The sequence below is a fragment of the Anopheles maculipalpis genome, chromosome 2RL (genome assembly GCF_943734695.1).
Source record: "Anopheles maculipalpis chromosome 2RL, idAnoMacuDA_375_x, whole genome shotgun sequence".
Taxonomy (NCBI): domain Eukaryota; kingdom Metazoa; phylum Arthropoda; class Insecta; order Diptera; family Culicidae; genus Anopheles; species Anopheles maculipalpis.
The window spans coordinates 92,779,340-92,795,072 of record NC_064871.1 but is presented as its reverse complement, the minus strand read 5'-3'; the positions used below and the strand labels follow the sequence as shown (position 1 = coordinate 92,795,072).

The window sequence follows — 15,733 nt, the reverse complement described above, 5'->3', positions numbered from 1 at the left end:
CGTGCACCGTCAGCTGTCAATTTGAACTCAAATAGACGTAAACAAACAACAACGCGTCGTTGGAAAAAAACGCAAGGGATGAACGTGTTTTGTGAAAACTCGCAGCTGTGCACAATGCACACTTTCGGGGATGTATGAGGATAGTCTTTATTATGTGAAATATGGCTTCAGTATGTCCCTTACTTGGTGTCCTTACTCCGAGGCGGATCTTCTTATAAGCTACCTGAGCGGCCAAGTGGAGCTCCGGACTTGAAAGGGGCCACGAAAGCAGCTCAAAGATGTAAAATTTACTTCAAATTTGTTCAACCCTCCCGCCAACTAAACTAATTTCCTTTCACGGTACGAACCGACAGCACTCTCGCCCAGCTGCGCTTCTTTCAGTATACCGTGTGGATGAAGTGGATCAAAAAATAAAATCTGTTGTCCATGATGAAATCGTGGCTTTGAGTCCACCTTGCCATCGTCTCCCTTCTCTGGATCGGTCATTTTTGGCGCGATTGTGCCACCATCCGCACGTCCTTCTCCCGTACCGTTAGAGCTTCCATACCGTTTAGCCTCATCATGCACAATACTTTGAATGGTGCACGATTTATTGGTACAAACGCTCAGCATTAGGTGCGGATGGTCGTCTTGCTTTCGATGGCGACGCTGTGACGATTCTCGTCCACCCGGTTCGGTGCAAAGTTTAAGAACGCGAACAGTTTTATTCGCGTATAGAACGAACAGTGTATCGTTTGCTTGAATCATTCGTTTGAGGTTGGTTATGGAGTGAGCTGGAACATTGTTGGGAATAGAATTCGTAAAACAGCTTCTACAAAAGTTATTGGAGATAATACTCACAATCATCCGGTTTGATTAATAGAATAGGATCAAATTCTGATTGAACGAAGTGACTCAAACGAATCACTGTTTGATGGCTTGATAGTACCATCTGATGATGATCGTGTAGCAGCAAATTTTCAAAGGTGCGTAATGCATCGTACGGTAAACGGCCTCCGATGCGATTGCTCAAGTCTATCACCTTTGCTTGCACCAATGAAACTCCCTGTGGTCCTATCTTTGCACTTAGTACATGATCTGTACTGGAGTTTCCATTCTTCTGTGTCACCACGTTCCATACTACAATGATTCCAGTGGAGAATAGCCCAAACACCTTAGAAATAGAAATAACATAAAAGTTAGAAATTCTCATCAAACAAGCACTTCAAGCTGAAAGTTCTCTCACACTCACCTGGTTGAATGCATTTTCATTACCAATCTCCACACTACTATCCCGAGTAACTGGCACGGGAAGTACTTTAACTGCCACCATTTCCCAGCAGTTAAGCTTTTGCTTTTGGTGCAATTTTGGGGCTAAAATTTGATGTGGTGGCAAAACTTGGTTCTGACTCCGGCCTGCATCGCCCAGCCACATCTGGAGGGTTCTTTAAGACGAGAAGCAGTAGGGAAATGTAATTACTATTTTGAAGATAGAGAGTAGTTTTCAGGATTTGTCCTAGCGATGAACCTAGCCGAACTAATTGTGTCAATTGTTTTTCTTGACATAAGACCTTATTTAATATCCTTTTTGATAGGAAAAATAAGGATATTGAATGAAAGTCAGGTGTGTACCTTGAGCCCAAGCATATTACTCATAATTTACGATCTAACGAATCGAAAATATTTTAAGCTCACTTCCATAGGAGAATCTCGTTTAAACTAACTATCAAGTCCGCACAAGAGTACTTGTTAGCTGACAAATTAGGCAAGTAAAATGGAGTTATCTTTAATAGTTAACCCATTGTTGGATCCATCTTACCCGTCACTAGTGCCACCAAACACCATCATATGCTTCCGATAGTCGTAGTCTATGCAAACAATCCTACACCACGACGAGAATCGATACATTGGCCTCGAGTAGGTACCACGTGCCCAAAATTCGAGCACACAGCTATCCGCCTGTTCCACTGTAGCGGTACCCTTAGCTTGCACTAGCTTTATCTCGAACTCGGGACACATTTTACCAGCATCGAAAGAGCGTATAGCTTCACTTGAATGCTCTCGCAGTAACTCTGCTGTTGATCCTTCTTGAGAACTATGAGCTGCTTGCAAATGAAACCGTTTAGACTCCAGTAAAGCTTCCATTGCTGGGGCTGCTCTACGTAGAAATTGTAGCATACCGTGCTGATTGGTGTGAGATCGTTTGTTTCGCGTTCGGATGAGTCTGTTTCTTGAGGTGGACTCGCTGGAAAACTGTCGCTCTAATGTCCCATTGAGTGTGGAAAACATTCTTTCAATATTCTGCAAACTGCTATAATTCTGAACCGCTTCATGCTCATCATCGTTATCATGCGCTTGAACGATCCAGTCCTCTTCCTGTTCGATCTTATTCCGGCCTCGAAATCCTTCATGCATGCAAGTTGAGCGCTCTCGTACAGAAATTCCCGATGTTTGTGAAGCTGCGGACACTAGAGAGGAGTCGGTTTGCGTATGCTTCCCGTATGCGACGCTAGTGGTGATACCAAAGTTCGTTCTCAGTTCTTCATACTCTTCCGGATCAAATTGGTACAGTTGTACCGTAATGTCGTTAAGTGATATTTTACTCAGAATATCCACACTTCTGCCATGCTTTGGTACACTAGCTTGTGTCTTCCTTTCAGTTTGAGGTTCTGCAATCGTTTCACTTTCCTTTGCTGTGTTTGACTCTAGCTTTTCATCCCCTTCATCCTCATCCTCGTCGTCACCACCTTCCGAGGAAGAATTGTTCGATTCCGTATTCTCAGCACTGCTTTCCGAACTGGAACAACCTACACTTGCCGGTTGACTTTCATCGGATTCAAAATCTGACTCATAATCGTACACTGGTTCGGGTGACGGTGGTTTGGGAATGCTTGGTTTTGGCGCAATAGGTGTGACTTTCTTTGGGGCACTAGGCGTGGCCGTCACAGGTGGTCCTTTCGGTTTTATAACTTGCTGCTGTTGCTTGAGAGGATTTGTACGAGTGGATGTCGGTTTACTGATGGGTTTTTTCACTACACTAGGCCGGGTTGGCCGTGCCGGTACTGTTGCTTTCCGAGGACCAAACGACATCTGGTAGGGTGTAAAATACATCTTTATTATTTTTATATTCTGTAATAGTATCTGGACTTTGCATAAACTGCCATCCAAATCTCAAAAGCCCATCGAAATCTCATGATGTTTCATCCGGAAATTTCGAAAACTTGTTCTAAAAATGTTGGAAATCCCCCTGTAAGCAAACCCAAAACCAAAAAGATTATTGCAAAACGTGCCCCGCATCCTGACCGGCAATATACAGCCGAAACAATTCGCCAACGGTTCAGTATTGCTGGGCTACCGAGCGTTTCGTAATGGCTTTACTTGATTTCAGTTTCGGGGTGTCATTTGGCCACAGGTAATAAAGTTACAACAGCAAAGAGCAGCCGCAACTCTCACTCTCCTTTGTGGTCAAGCGTGAAAATTGGTCGCAAAAATTGAGCCCACGTATCAATTGAATGATTAATCGCGCTTTCAACAGGGGTAGAGCGTTCCAACTGGTTGAACACCGCTTTTTTTTTTTGACAAGCAGATTATCTTAAGCTGATATACAATTGAATAATTAAGTTCAATTTTTTTTTGGCGATGAAACAGGATTTCTAAGCATCCTGAAATATGAAATGAAATAAATAATTTTTTTCTACCACAAGGCCCATGTGGTGTTAAAATCGGTCAACTACTGTCAACTCCGGTTTACATCTGCAACGCTCTTCTCAGCTGACCTCAACCCGGTGGTAAAGAACCGGTAATTTCATGGTCAAACATTGACGGTGACTCAGTGACGAGATTTTTGACCGTACCATCCGATCTCTCTCTCTCTCTTTCTCTCGATATCCTTCTCTCGCCCTTTCCCGATTTTACCATATGCAATAGGGAAACCCACCGTAATCCAAGTCAAATAATTTTTGCTATTTGAGCACGATCCACCACCAAAGGGGCCTTCTCACTCGACTCGACAACAAACTGTTCGCCTTGATTAGCTCAGTCATGCTAATTTGAACTTTCGTAAGACAAAAGTCTGCGCAAAGTGCATTCGCGCGCGCGTCTAGCTTTCTGGACTGTTCATTAACCAACTTCTCCCAAATCCATTTGGCGGTCCTCCCAAGCCAAGAAAAAAAAACGGGTTTTCAAAATTCAGTCTCATGTTTCTTCCATTTCTTGTGTTTCTAAGCTTTTTCGGTAGTTTGTGTTGTCGCATTTGCACCACAAATACACGCCAGTCGGCCAGGTCGTGTTAGTGAGAGGCTTCCCTCCGGGCTGGGTGTCTGTCTCTGTTGCATAAAGCGTACAGCGAACGCATTTCGAACCAAAAACTCCGCGTATTCACACGCATCGGTGAACTTTTGGATGGGCGGCCTGTTTGTGTGATTGTGCCCCCAAAGGCGACGCATCTCGTGTGCGGGAAATTACGTCCTTAGGTCTGTCAGTCAGGCCGGAGGGTGTCAACTAGCAACCCTTTCAAGAGTAAGCGGCGCAAGGGGGATGTTTTGGTTTTTTTTTGTGTCGGGACGGACGAACGACGGACTGGACTTTCCGGTATCTATTGGCAAACTCGAGTGTTCGAGAAAAGATCTCCAACTGGAGAACTCGACACGACCAATGGGCCGTAAAGCGAACGGAGCTTAAGCCAGTTAGTCTTGTGAAGACTTAAAATGCAACAGAACCTTATGTTAAAAAATCAAGGGCTTTTTGAGGACCTAAATGAAGCAAAAACATTCTGGATAAGACCAGTTTTTATCTTTCAAAATTCGTCGTCAATGTTTAGCGCTAGAATGTGCCTCAAATTTTACGATCTGCTGCAGCGAAGCGATTTTTCTGAGCGATCCTCAATGGACTAGCCTTAATTTCAATCACGGTATGACCAAGAGAAATCCCCGACAAACCTTCGACCGCACTCGAAAAGATCTATTCAAACAGTTATTTATTCAAGCAGAATCTCTCAGCTAAACCGTACTGCCCAAAAACTCTCCCAAATTTGTCTTCTTTTAAAGTAAACTGAGGTGGGTTATTTTCCGTTCGAAAACGGCAATAAACCGATCCGTCTGGCCACCTGTTTGGTGTGCCTCTATGTGTGTGAGTGTGTTCACGCACTTGCTTGGTCTCTTATTGTTCGGTGCCGTGTGCGTGCGCGATCGTCGGGATTTACCGCGTGCGCGCTCACTTTACGGCAGCAGCTTTAGGATCGTTCAAGCCGAACCGTACCCATCAGATCGTTGGCGATCGCGAACGCGTGCGATCGCGGTCGTTTCACCGAGTGGACAATAGAGCAAAAGCAAACCAGGCACGGTACACGGGTATCGGTGGGTGGGAGCAGGGGATTACGCGCTGTGTGTGAAATTATTCGACCTAATGTGTTCGTGAAGATCCGTCTGTTGTGATAACAGTGAATAAGTGGTGATCATTTAAAACGTTCTGGAAAAAAAAAACCCGCGAAAAATAGTGCACAAAATGGTTCAAATTCAAACGTCCCCTCCAACGACGGGGCTGCGGTCTGTTCGGCGGTCGATCGTTCTGCTTTTGTTGCTGGTGCACGCGATTGCGCTAGACGCCGCCAAATCACAAACCTCGAAACAGTGTAAGTAGCGTGGTGTGTTGCAAAATCACATCAGTTTTGGGCGAAACGCGAAACGTTTCTGTGTGTGAGGTGTATTTTTTTGTTTTGTTTTCTGCGCTCGGCCGCGCAATAGAACAAGTGATTTAAATGCGCGTGCAAGCAACGAACGTCGATTGGGTCGGTATTTCTTGTTTTGTGCGGTTCGCGGTGTCACAGCTCATTCTCACACCCCATTTACGTTGCATAACATGGTTTGGAGGGGGGAAAAAGTTAATTAAAGAGACAGGATGCGAACGTGTCCATCCCCGATGGCACAGGAATGTATGGTGAAAGAAAGGTGATGGTGGGATACAGTGATCGCACGGTGTCAATTGACAAGGATAGCGAGTGTAACAGTGATCTTCAGTGGTTGTGTCATTCATTTCCCTTTCGAATGAGCATCACCATCGGTTGGTGGTGTTACACCGGGTGTCCTACACCGACGACATACGCTTCACTGTAACGGTCAACAGCAAACTTGCTCAAGGACATACGCCGGGGCCGCGGGAGTGTAGTGTGTAGCTGCCACCGGTTTTAGTGATCCGAATCCTGCCGAAATGAACGAGGCCAATGTTATCGTGTTTATCTTACGTACGAAAAAAGCAAGCACCACACCGAGGACTGTAACAGCAATCACCAATTGGACCGTTTTTCTTTATCTTGATGCAAAAAAAACCTTCTTACACCGGCCCAACCACGCCAGGTGTCGAATTGGAATCCTTTCACTTTTACGAAACACCCCACAACGGTTGGGACGGTTTTGTTTTTATTTTCAGTGTGATCCACATTTTGGCAACAGTACTGGGGTACGAATGTCGAGCCGATTGCGCAATCTTTGCGGATTTTTCACTGCCCCACAAGGTTATTGCTAGGGCTATGCTTTCTTACCGAAAACGAGTGCTTTATCGAAGCATTAACATTTCCTCGCTAATGTTATACCACTGCCCGTAAAGCGTGACAAATTGCTGCAAAAGAATTCCTAGGAAATAGAATAAATTACAACGCTTCACACTTCCTATAGCAGAGTCAATAATTAAAATGCAACACTACTATTTTTCCTTCTATGCCCGGGACGACGACGACGATCGTGTCGGCTTAAGATTTCCTTACCTATTACCTAACTTACGACATCGAACTCTGAAGGTCGATGGAAATGTCGACCGAAAACTTGAAATCGATCTAAGTATATACACACAAACAGACACGCAGGCACATTTCCCACCGACAAGATCAAGTTGCATATGCGCTCGCGCTATCCGTTTTTTTTTTCAGATTGTTCGGTATCGGTTCGCATGAGCTGCAATGTAAATGAAGCTGTATTTACAAAGCAAAACTCGTTACGGGGAAGCCCCAAACGCTGGCATGAACAGTTTAGCTGTTCAATTACTTTGCCAATGACAAAACCTAACAGTACGGGTACGGTAAAGTTGGAAAAATGTTCGACTTGGTGTGCGGATGTCCCACCGATAGGGATCTCAACCGTCTATGGGAGCTTGCTGCGTGACTTCATCCAAAAAGCCTCGTCTTTTATAAATCTTGAAAAAAATCTTGCCAATTACCGATTGGCCTTATCTAGTCCAAGGATTCCTTGAGAAACCCAGAAATGATGCCAATCTTTGAGCCTATCCCACTAGCTTCATACCGGATTTTTTTTTGTTGGGATGCTACAATACACAGCTGTGTCAGTCAATTACCCTGAGATCGAAAGTCTTCATTATTGTGCGTGTGGCAGCTGGACAACGAACATAAAGTTTTACAACAAATTGTCTATTCCTGGATTTCAATGTCAATTCAATACTACAACTTCGAGGGTGTCGAGATTTACGTTTGAGGGACTGTATAAGATCACACTTATCCACAAACTTCTACCAACATTTACCGATGTACACACCTCTGAACTGAAGTCAATATACCTTAACGTACCCCTTTTGAACACGTTCGCTTCCTCATCCAACAGTGCGTGTCTGCGTCGTGGAAGGTAGCGGCAATTACAAGAAAGGCGCACAAAACTGTCCAACGCTCGAGCGCAGCTCCAACGTACGGTGTGTGTACGGGCTCGATCGGCTAGACTGCTTGCGCAAGATACACAAGGGTGCCGCCGACTTTGCCGCCTTCTACCCGGAAGACTTTCTGGCGGCACGCTGGTCCGGGGTGGACATACTGGTAACGAGCGAGTTACGGTTTCATGCCGGTAGGTTCAAGCTTGCGCACCGAACAATGTCAAGTTCAGTGCAGTTGCAGTTGTGGTGTGCAGTCGTTAAGATTTATGGTAAATATGTTTCACCCCGTAATCCGTAGAGCACTTCGAATACCAGATAGTGGTGGTGGTTGACAATGAGGCAGAAATTAATACGGCCCAGGAGCTGCGGGGAAGCAAATTTTGCCATCCTGGACATGGGTTGAAGAATCATTGGACGGCAGTGCTGGCGGACGTAAGTATGCAGCTAGTGGAGTGTTTTATTTTAAAAATTAATGTTTAGGGATTTTTTGTGGAAAGACTCCATATCAAACATTACTTCACTTCTGGAGAAATACCAGTGAAAATTGTAGTAAAAGTTGATGTAGAAATTCGAGACCCTAGAGGCTGCAAATTCATGGACAGGATGGACAATTTTTTAATGAAATACTCAGTCGAAGTCCTTTATATTTTCAGTACTTTGAGACGAGACTAACACCACGTGACTGTGAGGAAGATCTATCGCCGGTAGAATCGAGACTAAAGTCCGTCTCATCCTTCTTTGGACCTTCCTGTCGGGCTGGTCCCTGGGTACCGGATCCAGTAGAAGATCGTCGGTTAAGTAAGTTTTTCGCTATTGTTCCTTATTAAACTCTTCTAACTCTTCTTGCGCTCATATTCTTGCAGAGAAAAAGTATCCCTCCCTGTGCCAACTGTGCTACAACTCGTACCAATGCGCGATCGGTGACAAACATTGGGGCAGACGGGGTCCACTGTACTGTTTAACGAGCGGTGCCGGTGAGGTAGCTTGGGCCAGACTAGACGACGTGCGAAGTCACTTCGGCTTTTCGGGACTGGCGGCTGAAGCAAACCCAACGGAATACAGTTACCTCTGCCCGGATGGACATCTGCAACCCCTAAACACGCGCAAACCGTGCGTTTGGGTAGCAAAACCATGGCCAGCAATAGCTGCTAAATCGTAAGTGAAGCGTTCTTCTCGGTAATAGTACTTCAGTGCAGTGTAATATAATTCCGCAACTTCACAGGAAAGTCGCCATGGAGGTGCAGGATCTCGTAGCGCATCTATCACACGACGACACCAACAGCTGGCAGAATGCGCTGCTGATGGTACTGGAAACGTATCACGTCAACATAACGACCCTGGACAACGTTATCCCGGTGGATGATTATCTGGACCAAGCGACCGGATTTCAGGATGCGTACAACAACCCCGGATGTAGTCCAAGCCGTTCGATTGTGTTCTGTACGAAATCGTTGCTAGAAATGTACAAATGCTCCTGGCTGCAGGAAGTTGCCAGCGTGTACGGTGTCGAGCCGGGTTTACAGTGCATCCGGATGGATGATTTGGATCAGTGTATGGCTAAGGTACACTCGGCCGATGCCGATCTCGTCATTGTCGATCAGGATAATGCGATGCGAGCACAGCGTGACTATGGTTTGCGGCCGATACTGCACGAATACTCATCGAATGCGCTTCACAAGTATCTGATCGTAGCCGTCGTTGCAAAGGATTCGGGCCTCAGATCCGGATATGGTAAGCGCAAAGGATTCAATCCAAATGGAAACCCTTTTTTATTAATTCCTTCCATTCCCTTAGATCTCCGTAACCGGCGTGCCTGTTTCCCACAGTACGAAGGAGCCGCACACACCGCCGTACTGACCGCACTCCAGAACCATTCGATCGGAAACGCACGAAACTTTTTCTCCGAAAGTTCGTGCAACTGGAAAAGCACAAGCCGCTGTTCGGCAGTTTACGATGGCGATGATGGTGCCATGCGCTGCCTGCAGGATGGCATTGCGGACGTTGCGTTCGTGAGCTTCGAAACGTACAAAAGTATGAAAAACTCCGGCCACGATAAGCAGAAAAATTGGACCATCTTCTGCCCGTTCAACAAACCGGTCAAACACAACGCACTGTGCTATCTGGGCTGGACGTCTGTTGGGCGGATCATGATCAGCAATGGAACGATCACGAGACGGCAGAACGAAATCTACAACGCAATGAAAGACATCGACAAGCTGTTTGGGCGTAAGAATGGTCTCAAGGCGGAAGCATTTAACCTGTACGGTATGTTCGACGGGCGTAGCGATGTACTGTTTAAGGACAGTACGGAAAGTCTTCGCAATCGGCAGGAAATGATGCGTGACAAGAGTGATGGCTTTTTCGAACCGGCCAGCGTTAGCCAACTGCTGCATGGATCATCGGCCACGCTAGGGAAAGGTGTCGGTTGCTGGAAGCTGTTGCTGATTGCCGTAACATTCGCCACATTCACACATATGCTGCAAAGGGTTGTATGAATGAATAATGGATGAGGATATTGCTCACATCGCGTAGCTCTAGAGGGCAGGGCGCTAAGCACGGCCTCAATCGGGGGCAAATAACCACGCAGTTAGGCCATGTTGCAACTTTGTACGAGATTTCTAACGGTAAGATCAACGTACTCTGGCTATAGTATTAAGTGCCTTTAGGTAGATTTCATTTGTAAGTTAATGTAGGATAAAAAAGAAACGAAAAAAGCTTACCGCTTCGATGTGCGAGATCGTGTTGTCCCTCTGTGTATGTTGTTGGCGCCGGGGGTTTGCCACAAAGTTCCTGTGCGGTGTCAGGAGATTTTTTCGGATTCTTCGAGGTACCGTGTCTGCAAGTGTGTAAAGAAACAATGTCGAACATTCATTCCATGTACTCCTCTCATTCGTCATCTCGATCGTTACGAAATATGTTACGCGTGTAGGCTTGTCGCGGCAAAATACTCACACACACACACACGGTGTCTCTGTATAGCAAAATTGTAAAGAAAAACAAACGAAAACAATGATATTTATCACAATAAAACAAGGAGAAATGTTTTTTTTTTTGGAAAATAAGCCCTCGAAACTGTGTTAGGTTCGTTTGCGCCGTATTGCTTGCCATTGCGTTGCTATGGTAACGGAAGTGTCAACAACACGTGCGTTTGGCAACACTGGTCGCCGATAAATTGAGACGTTTAGGTGAGTTGTATTTTCCTATTTTTGCTTACATTTTCTATACATAAGTAATTAAACTATTCAAACAAAATACTGTCAACGCAAGGAGCACAAATGATTGAAAGAAAACGCACACTCTTCTACGCAATGCTTGCCCGCACACGTGTTGCTACATCGTGCGTCCGTCGTTTTGTACAGCGGTACGCAACTTTTCGTACACTGGCACATACCGCTGTACGCACTTTGGGGCATCCCAGAACATAACCGTTGGTGAAAAACGTTTGTAGTGTAAATTAAATAAATTTATTTCAAAAACATTACCAGAAGGCGTTACTATGCATATCCAAATAATTGAGGACTCATTGAAATTGTAATTTTTTTTTAAATTGTGTGATTGTTTGGCTCACTTGTTTGGCCGCAAATCTGGGCAAACAAATCTGTGTTTCCTTATCGATAGTTTGAATGTTAAAATTGTATTTATATTATAAACTACACAACGCAATTAGTTCTTCTAAACACTTGGTTACTCAGTCACGTTACACTTGGAATAAATTCGCTTTAGCTTGAATTAACCATGTACTATAGCTCATATCGTTCATGTACCGGGCGCGCCTCCAGCCACATATTTGATGAAATACGGAACACTTCTGAAGTAGATGAGTATTTCGTCATATTTTTGACCGTCCCTCATTCCAATAGTGCCTACAACGTACAGCACGTTGTACGCTTGCTCGTGCCTGAGATAATTCTTTTCACCGCAAAACAACCAACAGCAACTAAAGCAACACGTCCCCAGAGAACCAAGACCTAAAACCACCTGTTGCAGCTTGGAGACGAGCCCCCAAAAGCAATGACATCCCGTTCCGGAGATCAAAAACCTTTCTCCCTTCATTAGGTACCCGTTCCCTCCGTCACTTCCCCAGGGAGGCACGGCACACCGTGTAAGACAGAACAGTCAAACTAGGCATTATTGCGGCTCACTCCGGCATGCTCTCGCGAGGGTCATCCAAACCAGGACATGCGTAGAAAGTGCGTAGAATAAAGGGATTGTTTTCGTCCCGAACGGTCCCGTCCCTTCGGCAGGAGAGCCGCAGTTTTATCCACACATTTTTACACATCCATCGTCATTGTCATTCTACTCGTCCTTGTGGCTTCTCTTCTTGTGAGGGGAGCAGAATTGATTCCTCCCTTTCAGAATTATTCATTTTGTGTGTGAGCTAAGTGAGCTAAGGTTGAAGTTGCTTGCCAGCGAGAATCATTATTCTTTTCGAGGGCTTAATCGATACCGTGTTACATTGTGTACGGTGTGTAGTGTACTTTAGTTGCAGTTGAAGGAAAAATTAACCTGAATTGCTTTGATAATTAATAATTCATTCAGTGCTTGAAACGTGCTGGAAAAATTCTTAACCTCCAGTGTAAGCTTTAAGTGTTAGGGAGCATAGCCCAACTCACGATGCTGTCCAATAGCAACGGTCTACGGATGGAGATTATTACCGAACCCTGGTTTCCGGAGGTTATACAGCATCTTCGCCAAACGTTCTTTGCCGACGAACCGCTGAACAAGGCCGTAAACCTGTGCCGCCCCGGTGACGGGCATACGCTGCTGGAAAAGCATAGTCTCTCGAGCCTTCGTGACGGTATTAGTGTCATGGCAATCACCAACAGTGGAGAGGTGGGTAATACTCATAAAAGCAGGAATGCCTAAAGGAATGCCACAGAGTCACACATCCGGTTGTTTTGCTTCCTCTGCGTTTTTATGAATAACAGATAGCTGGTGTCGTCGTTAATGGGATACTGCACGGGAATGAGGATACGGGCCGTGCGTTGGACCGGTTGGCCGAGATGGATGATGAAAAATTTCGGAAAATTTTCACCCTCCTGTACGAGGAAAATCTCAAGATTGATTTGTTTGAAGAGTTTTCGGTGGATAGTATATTTGAAATTCGCATCCTATCGGTTGACGCAAAGTAAGAAGTTGTGGAATAGAGGAAGTTTGTAGTGAAGGATAACGTTCTAAATATGTTTTGCAGATTTCGTGGCCAAGGATTGGCGAAGGAATTGATGAGGAAGAGTGAAGAAATTGCACGCAGTAATGGATTTCGGGTAAGTTTTTCGTCCTAAACCAATGATTTTTTTTACAGTTTTCGAAATAATTTTGAATCAAACAAAGCAAAAGCTAGAACAAGCATCAAAAGTGTATGGGAAAATGTCAATAAACTTTGGAACGCATTCAAAAATATCTGGGAAAGATTCAAAAACCCTCAAGAGCTACCAATACTTTCTTCTTCCAGGTAATGAAAACCGATGCGACCGGCATGTTTTCCCAGCGTGTGGCCACTTCACTCGGATTTCTGACCAGACACGAGATCAAGTACGACGACTATCTCGACCAGGATGGCCGCCCCGTGTTCCATGTTGGCGAACCACATGATCGACTAAAAATTATGTACAAAGCACTGTGTTAAAGCGCGTCTAGTGCAGTTTGCTCAAACAAATCAACCAAAGAACCAAATCAAATGACACATACACACGCATACAATCGTTGTTATTAGCGAGCTGTTATATTATCTGTAACGTGTTACTCTGTATACCGTAATATTTGTATCGTGCGAAGCAATTTGTACGTGTGCCGTAGGCAACACTCAGAGCAGGCAACTTGCAGCAGAAGAAACCATTTAATGTATTACACTCAAGTATACTACGAGACCAGTATAGAACTACTACCCAATATGGCGTGTGGATTAGGAAAGCACGCGCATCTAATCACGATCAGACGAAACCATCCAATATGATAGAGATTGTCGGTTTATTCCCTGAAACTGACTGGATTGTACTTCCGCTTAATATTTTCTACATTATGTACTAACTAACTTAGTTTAAGGCTTAGTTTAGAGCGTTTTTGTATCGTCCTGTAGAATTAGTATGCAATGTGACAATAACGGAATGTGGGTACAAAGGACTACAAAACATATTTTGGGTCGTTCGATAGCAGCAGACAAAAGCTCGTTTTCATTTTCTTGATTTTTTGGGATATGTTTCTAACAGTCCAACCAATACAGTTAAGGATATTGATAATGTTTTGATAAATATATGTAATACAGCAAAAATGGTAATAAAACAAATAAAATTTATCCAAAGTAATATTTGTCAACCACCGTTCGTAGAGGGTCATCCCATATCATTAGGTAGTGGGTCTTCTATCCCGTCTGGTGGACTGGTCATGTCAGAACCGGACAACCCAGGCCTTTAACGTCATTCACAAAGAGACCCAAATCGAGATTTTGTCTTGAGACATTCCTCACTGTGTCATCAATCCACTCTCCTGTGCATTAGCTTTTAGACCTTTAGAATTCCTTAAATACTACTACTCGGGGAAAATTTTATTCATCGGTACCTTAAGAAAGATTTGATTGGAAATCTTTTTGAAGATGTAGCCGAACGTGTCCTCGTACGAGCTGCGCAGCTCCCGAAACACAACCTCCCAGTTGTCGTTCAGCACTTGGTGCATGGTTTTTCCTAAAAATCATAAAAATCAAGTAGATATCTCCGGAGGTGTGTTTGCGTGTTCTTCTTACCCAACCGTTCATCTCCATTGAAGAGGTTGCCAAACTGGAACGTTACCAACTTCGGCTCGAAGTGGACTAGATACTTCCGGATGTGCATGTACTGCTCACCGTTACGTTCGACGAGCTTACCAATAAGTTCGTGATGAGTCTTTAGCCGATGGAGTGTGATGTTCGCTACACCCTTGCCCGTGATCGGAAGCACCAATATCCGACCGTCCATCGTGTAGTTGCCAACAAACTGGACTTGCGGTGTGATTGCTTCCGCTTTGATGATGAGTTTTTTGAGATCAGTTCTAAAATTAGGGAAAAGAAAATACATTATTTCTAGGACACTTCAGTTCTTTGCTCTTTTGCTTACCGGTACTTCAGAATATTCGACTCCGTAAGGTGGCTTAACCGTACGTTGGTAAAGTGTTGCTTCAGCTTTATAGGCGATGAAGCTTCACCCTGCTCTATCACGAGCGAATCCACCGCTAGTGGTTCCAATGGCAGGATTCCGAACTCTGGCAAACCATCCTTTAGCAACCGTATCGCTCCATTAACCGCACTCCTTAGACACTGATCAAACTGCGGATCGCTTCGATGGCACTTTTCGAAACTGCTAGCTGAAAAATGGAGGGGAAAAAGCAAGCCATTAGCGAAAGGAAATTCCCCGTGCAAGACTAACGCTGTACTTACGCAAATCTTTTCCCTCGCTGATGGTGATCCCCAACGTAAGGAACCAAATGCACGCCAAACAGTGCAGAATGTGCCATGTGTTTCTAGCCATCATTGTTACCTACGCGATCACTTCAAAGCAAACGATCCTGTCTATTCTACGGTCGGAATGAAGTGTGACCCTTTTTGTCCTCCGAACGATCGTTTTATAGAGAACGCACCCAGGCGGGATCAAAAGCACCAGTTCCCTTTGTTTCTGGCTGGCAGTGCGAGAGATGGAAAGAAAAAACCCGGAAGATACTGCCATTCTTCGGCCGCCAGATGGTACTGCGCTGACACGCATTCAGACCACCATGTCGAAGAGTTGGTAGGTTAATTAAGCAACACATCACGTCCGTGCCGGCTTAGTCTCCCGGCAAGCACGTCACTGGCACGCGTATTGTGAAGCAGGTTGGCGGAGATCAATCATAGCACAGCAAAGAGCAAGTGCAAGTGCATATTGACACTCCGTCTGGAGTGATCCTTGGCAGACGTATTTAATATGCAGTCAGTAATAACTCTTTCGATGATCGAGTGCATCGAGGCTGCTGCTGCTTTGTAGAATTTAGGTTCGAAATTCTATAAAGAAAATTTATTATTACCTTCGATTGGAGAGGAAACAATTGCAGTTGCTTCAATCTCGCATCTTTGTTAAGTACTATGCTTTGTAAATCGATGTTTAGT

General features: G+C 44.8%; 5 protein-coding genes across 6 annotated transcripts in view; 3 read left to right on the top strand and 2 right to left on the bottom strand.

Annotated features, from left to right (window-relative positions):
• Positions 1–15,733, top strand: part of LOC126568217 (26S proteasome regulatory subunit 7) — a 277,427-nt gene that overhangs the window by 11,865 nt on the left and 249,829 nt on the right. The gene's annotated exons all lie outside the window — the stretch shown is intronic.
• The window catches only part of LOC126568448 (uncharacterized), a 271,865-nt gene that overhangs the window by 67,354 nt on the left and 188,778 nt on the right, over positions 1–15,733 (top strand). The window lies entirely within an intron of this gene.
• On the bottom strand, positions 319–3,069 carry LOC126567927 (uncharacterized). Its single transcript, XM_050224294.1, has 4 exons — positions 1,799–3,069; positions 1,232–1,424; positions 841–1,153; positions 319–773 (listed from the first exon to the last, which is right to left on the bottom strand). The coding sequence occupies exons 1-4, from the start codon at positions 3,067–3,069 to the stop codon at positions 319–321; spliced, it is 2,232 nt and encodes a 743-aa protein (XP_050080251.1).
• Positions 5,482–13,252, top strand: LOC126567644 (transferrin-like). The gene is made up of 11 exons (XM_050223863.1): positions 5,482–5,608; positions 7,584–7,817; positions 7,925–8,058; positions 8,280–8,424; positions 8,490–8,781; positions 8,849–9,357; positions 9,421–10,015; positions 12,225–12,459; positions 12,555–12,754; positions 12,818–12,890; positions 13,079–13,252. Exons 1-11 carry the CDS (start codon positions 5,482–5,484, stop codon positions 13,250–13,252), a joined length of 2,718 nt encoding a protein of 905 aa, XP_050079820.1.
• LOC126567643 (protein takeout) lies at positions 14,152–15,125 on the bottom strand. Its single transcript, XM_050223862.1, has 4 exons — positions 15,032–15,125; positions 14,712–14,958; positions 14,363–14,646; positions 14,152–14,303 (listed from the first exon to the last, which is right to left on the bottom strand). Exons 1-4 carry the CDS (start codon positions 15,123–15,125, stop codon positions 14,152–14,154), a joined length of 777 nt encoding a protein of 258 aa, XP_050079819.1.

What these genes read in the sequence shown, in the direction of transcription:
- LOC126567927 (XM_050224294.1), bottom strand. Translation starts at nt 3,069, where the DNA reads ATGTCGTTTGGTCCTCGGAAAGCAACAGTACCGGCACGGCCAACCCGG. An exon ending in TTTGGTGGCACTAGTGACGG is followed by an intron (nt 1,425 to 1,798) that starts GTAAGATGGATC and finishes CTCGTCTTAAAG; the next exon opens with AACCCTCCAGATGTGGCTGG. An exon ending in ATTAATCAAACCGGATGATT is followed by an intron (nt 774 to 840) that starts GTGAGTATTATC and finishes ACAATGTTCCAG; the next exon opens with CTCACTCCATAACCAACCTC.
- LOC126567643 (XM_050223862.1), bottom strand. Translation starts at nt 15,125, where the DNA reads ATGATGGCTAGAAACACATGGCACATTCTGCACTGTTTGGCGTGCATT. An exon ending in CAGCGAGGGAAAAGATTTGC is followed by an intron (nt 14,959 to 15,031) that starts GTAAGTACAGCG and finishes TCCATTTTTCAG; the next exon opens with CTAGCAGTTTCGAAAAGTGC. An exon ending in TCGAATATTCTGAAGTACCG is followed by an intron (nt 14,647 to 14,711) that starts GTAAGCAAAAGA and finishes CCCTAATTTTAG; the next exon opens with AACTGATCTCAAAAAACTCA.
- LOC126567644 (XM_050223863.1), top strand. Translation starts at nt 5,482, where the DNA reads ATGGTTCAAATTCAAACGTCCCCTCCAACGACGGGGCTGCGGTCTGTT. An exon ending in ATCACAAACCTCGAAACAGT is followed by an intron (nt 5,609 to 7,583) that starts GTAAGTAGCGTG and finishes CTCATCCAACAG; the next exon opens with TGCGTGTCTGCGTCGTGGAA. An exon ending in CCAGCAATAGCTGCTAAATC is followed by an intron (nt 8,782 to 8,848) that starts GTAAGTGAAGCG and finishes GCAACTTCACAG; the next exon opens with GAAAGTCGCCATGGAGGTGC.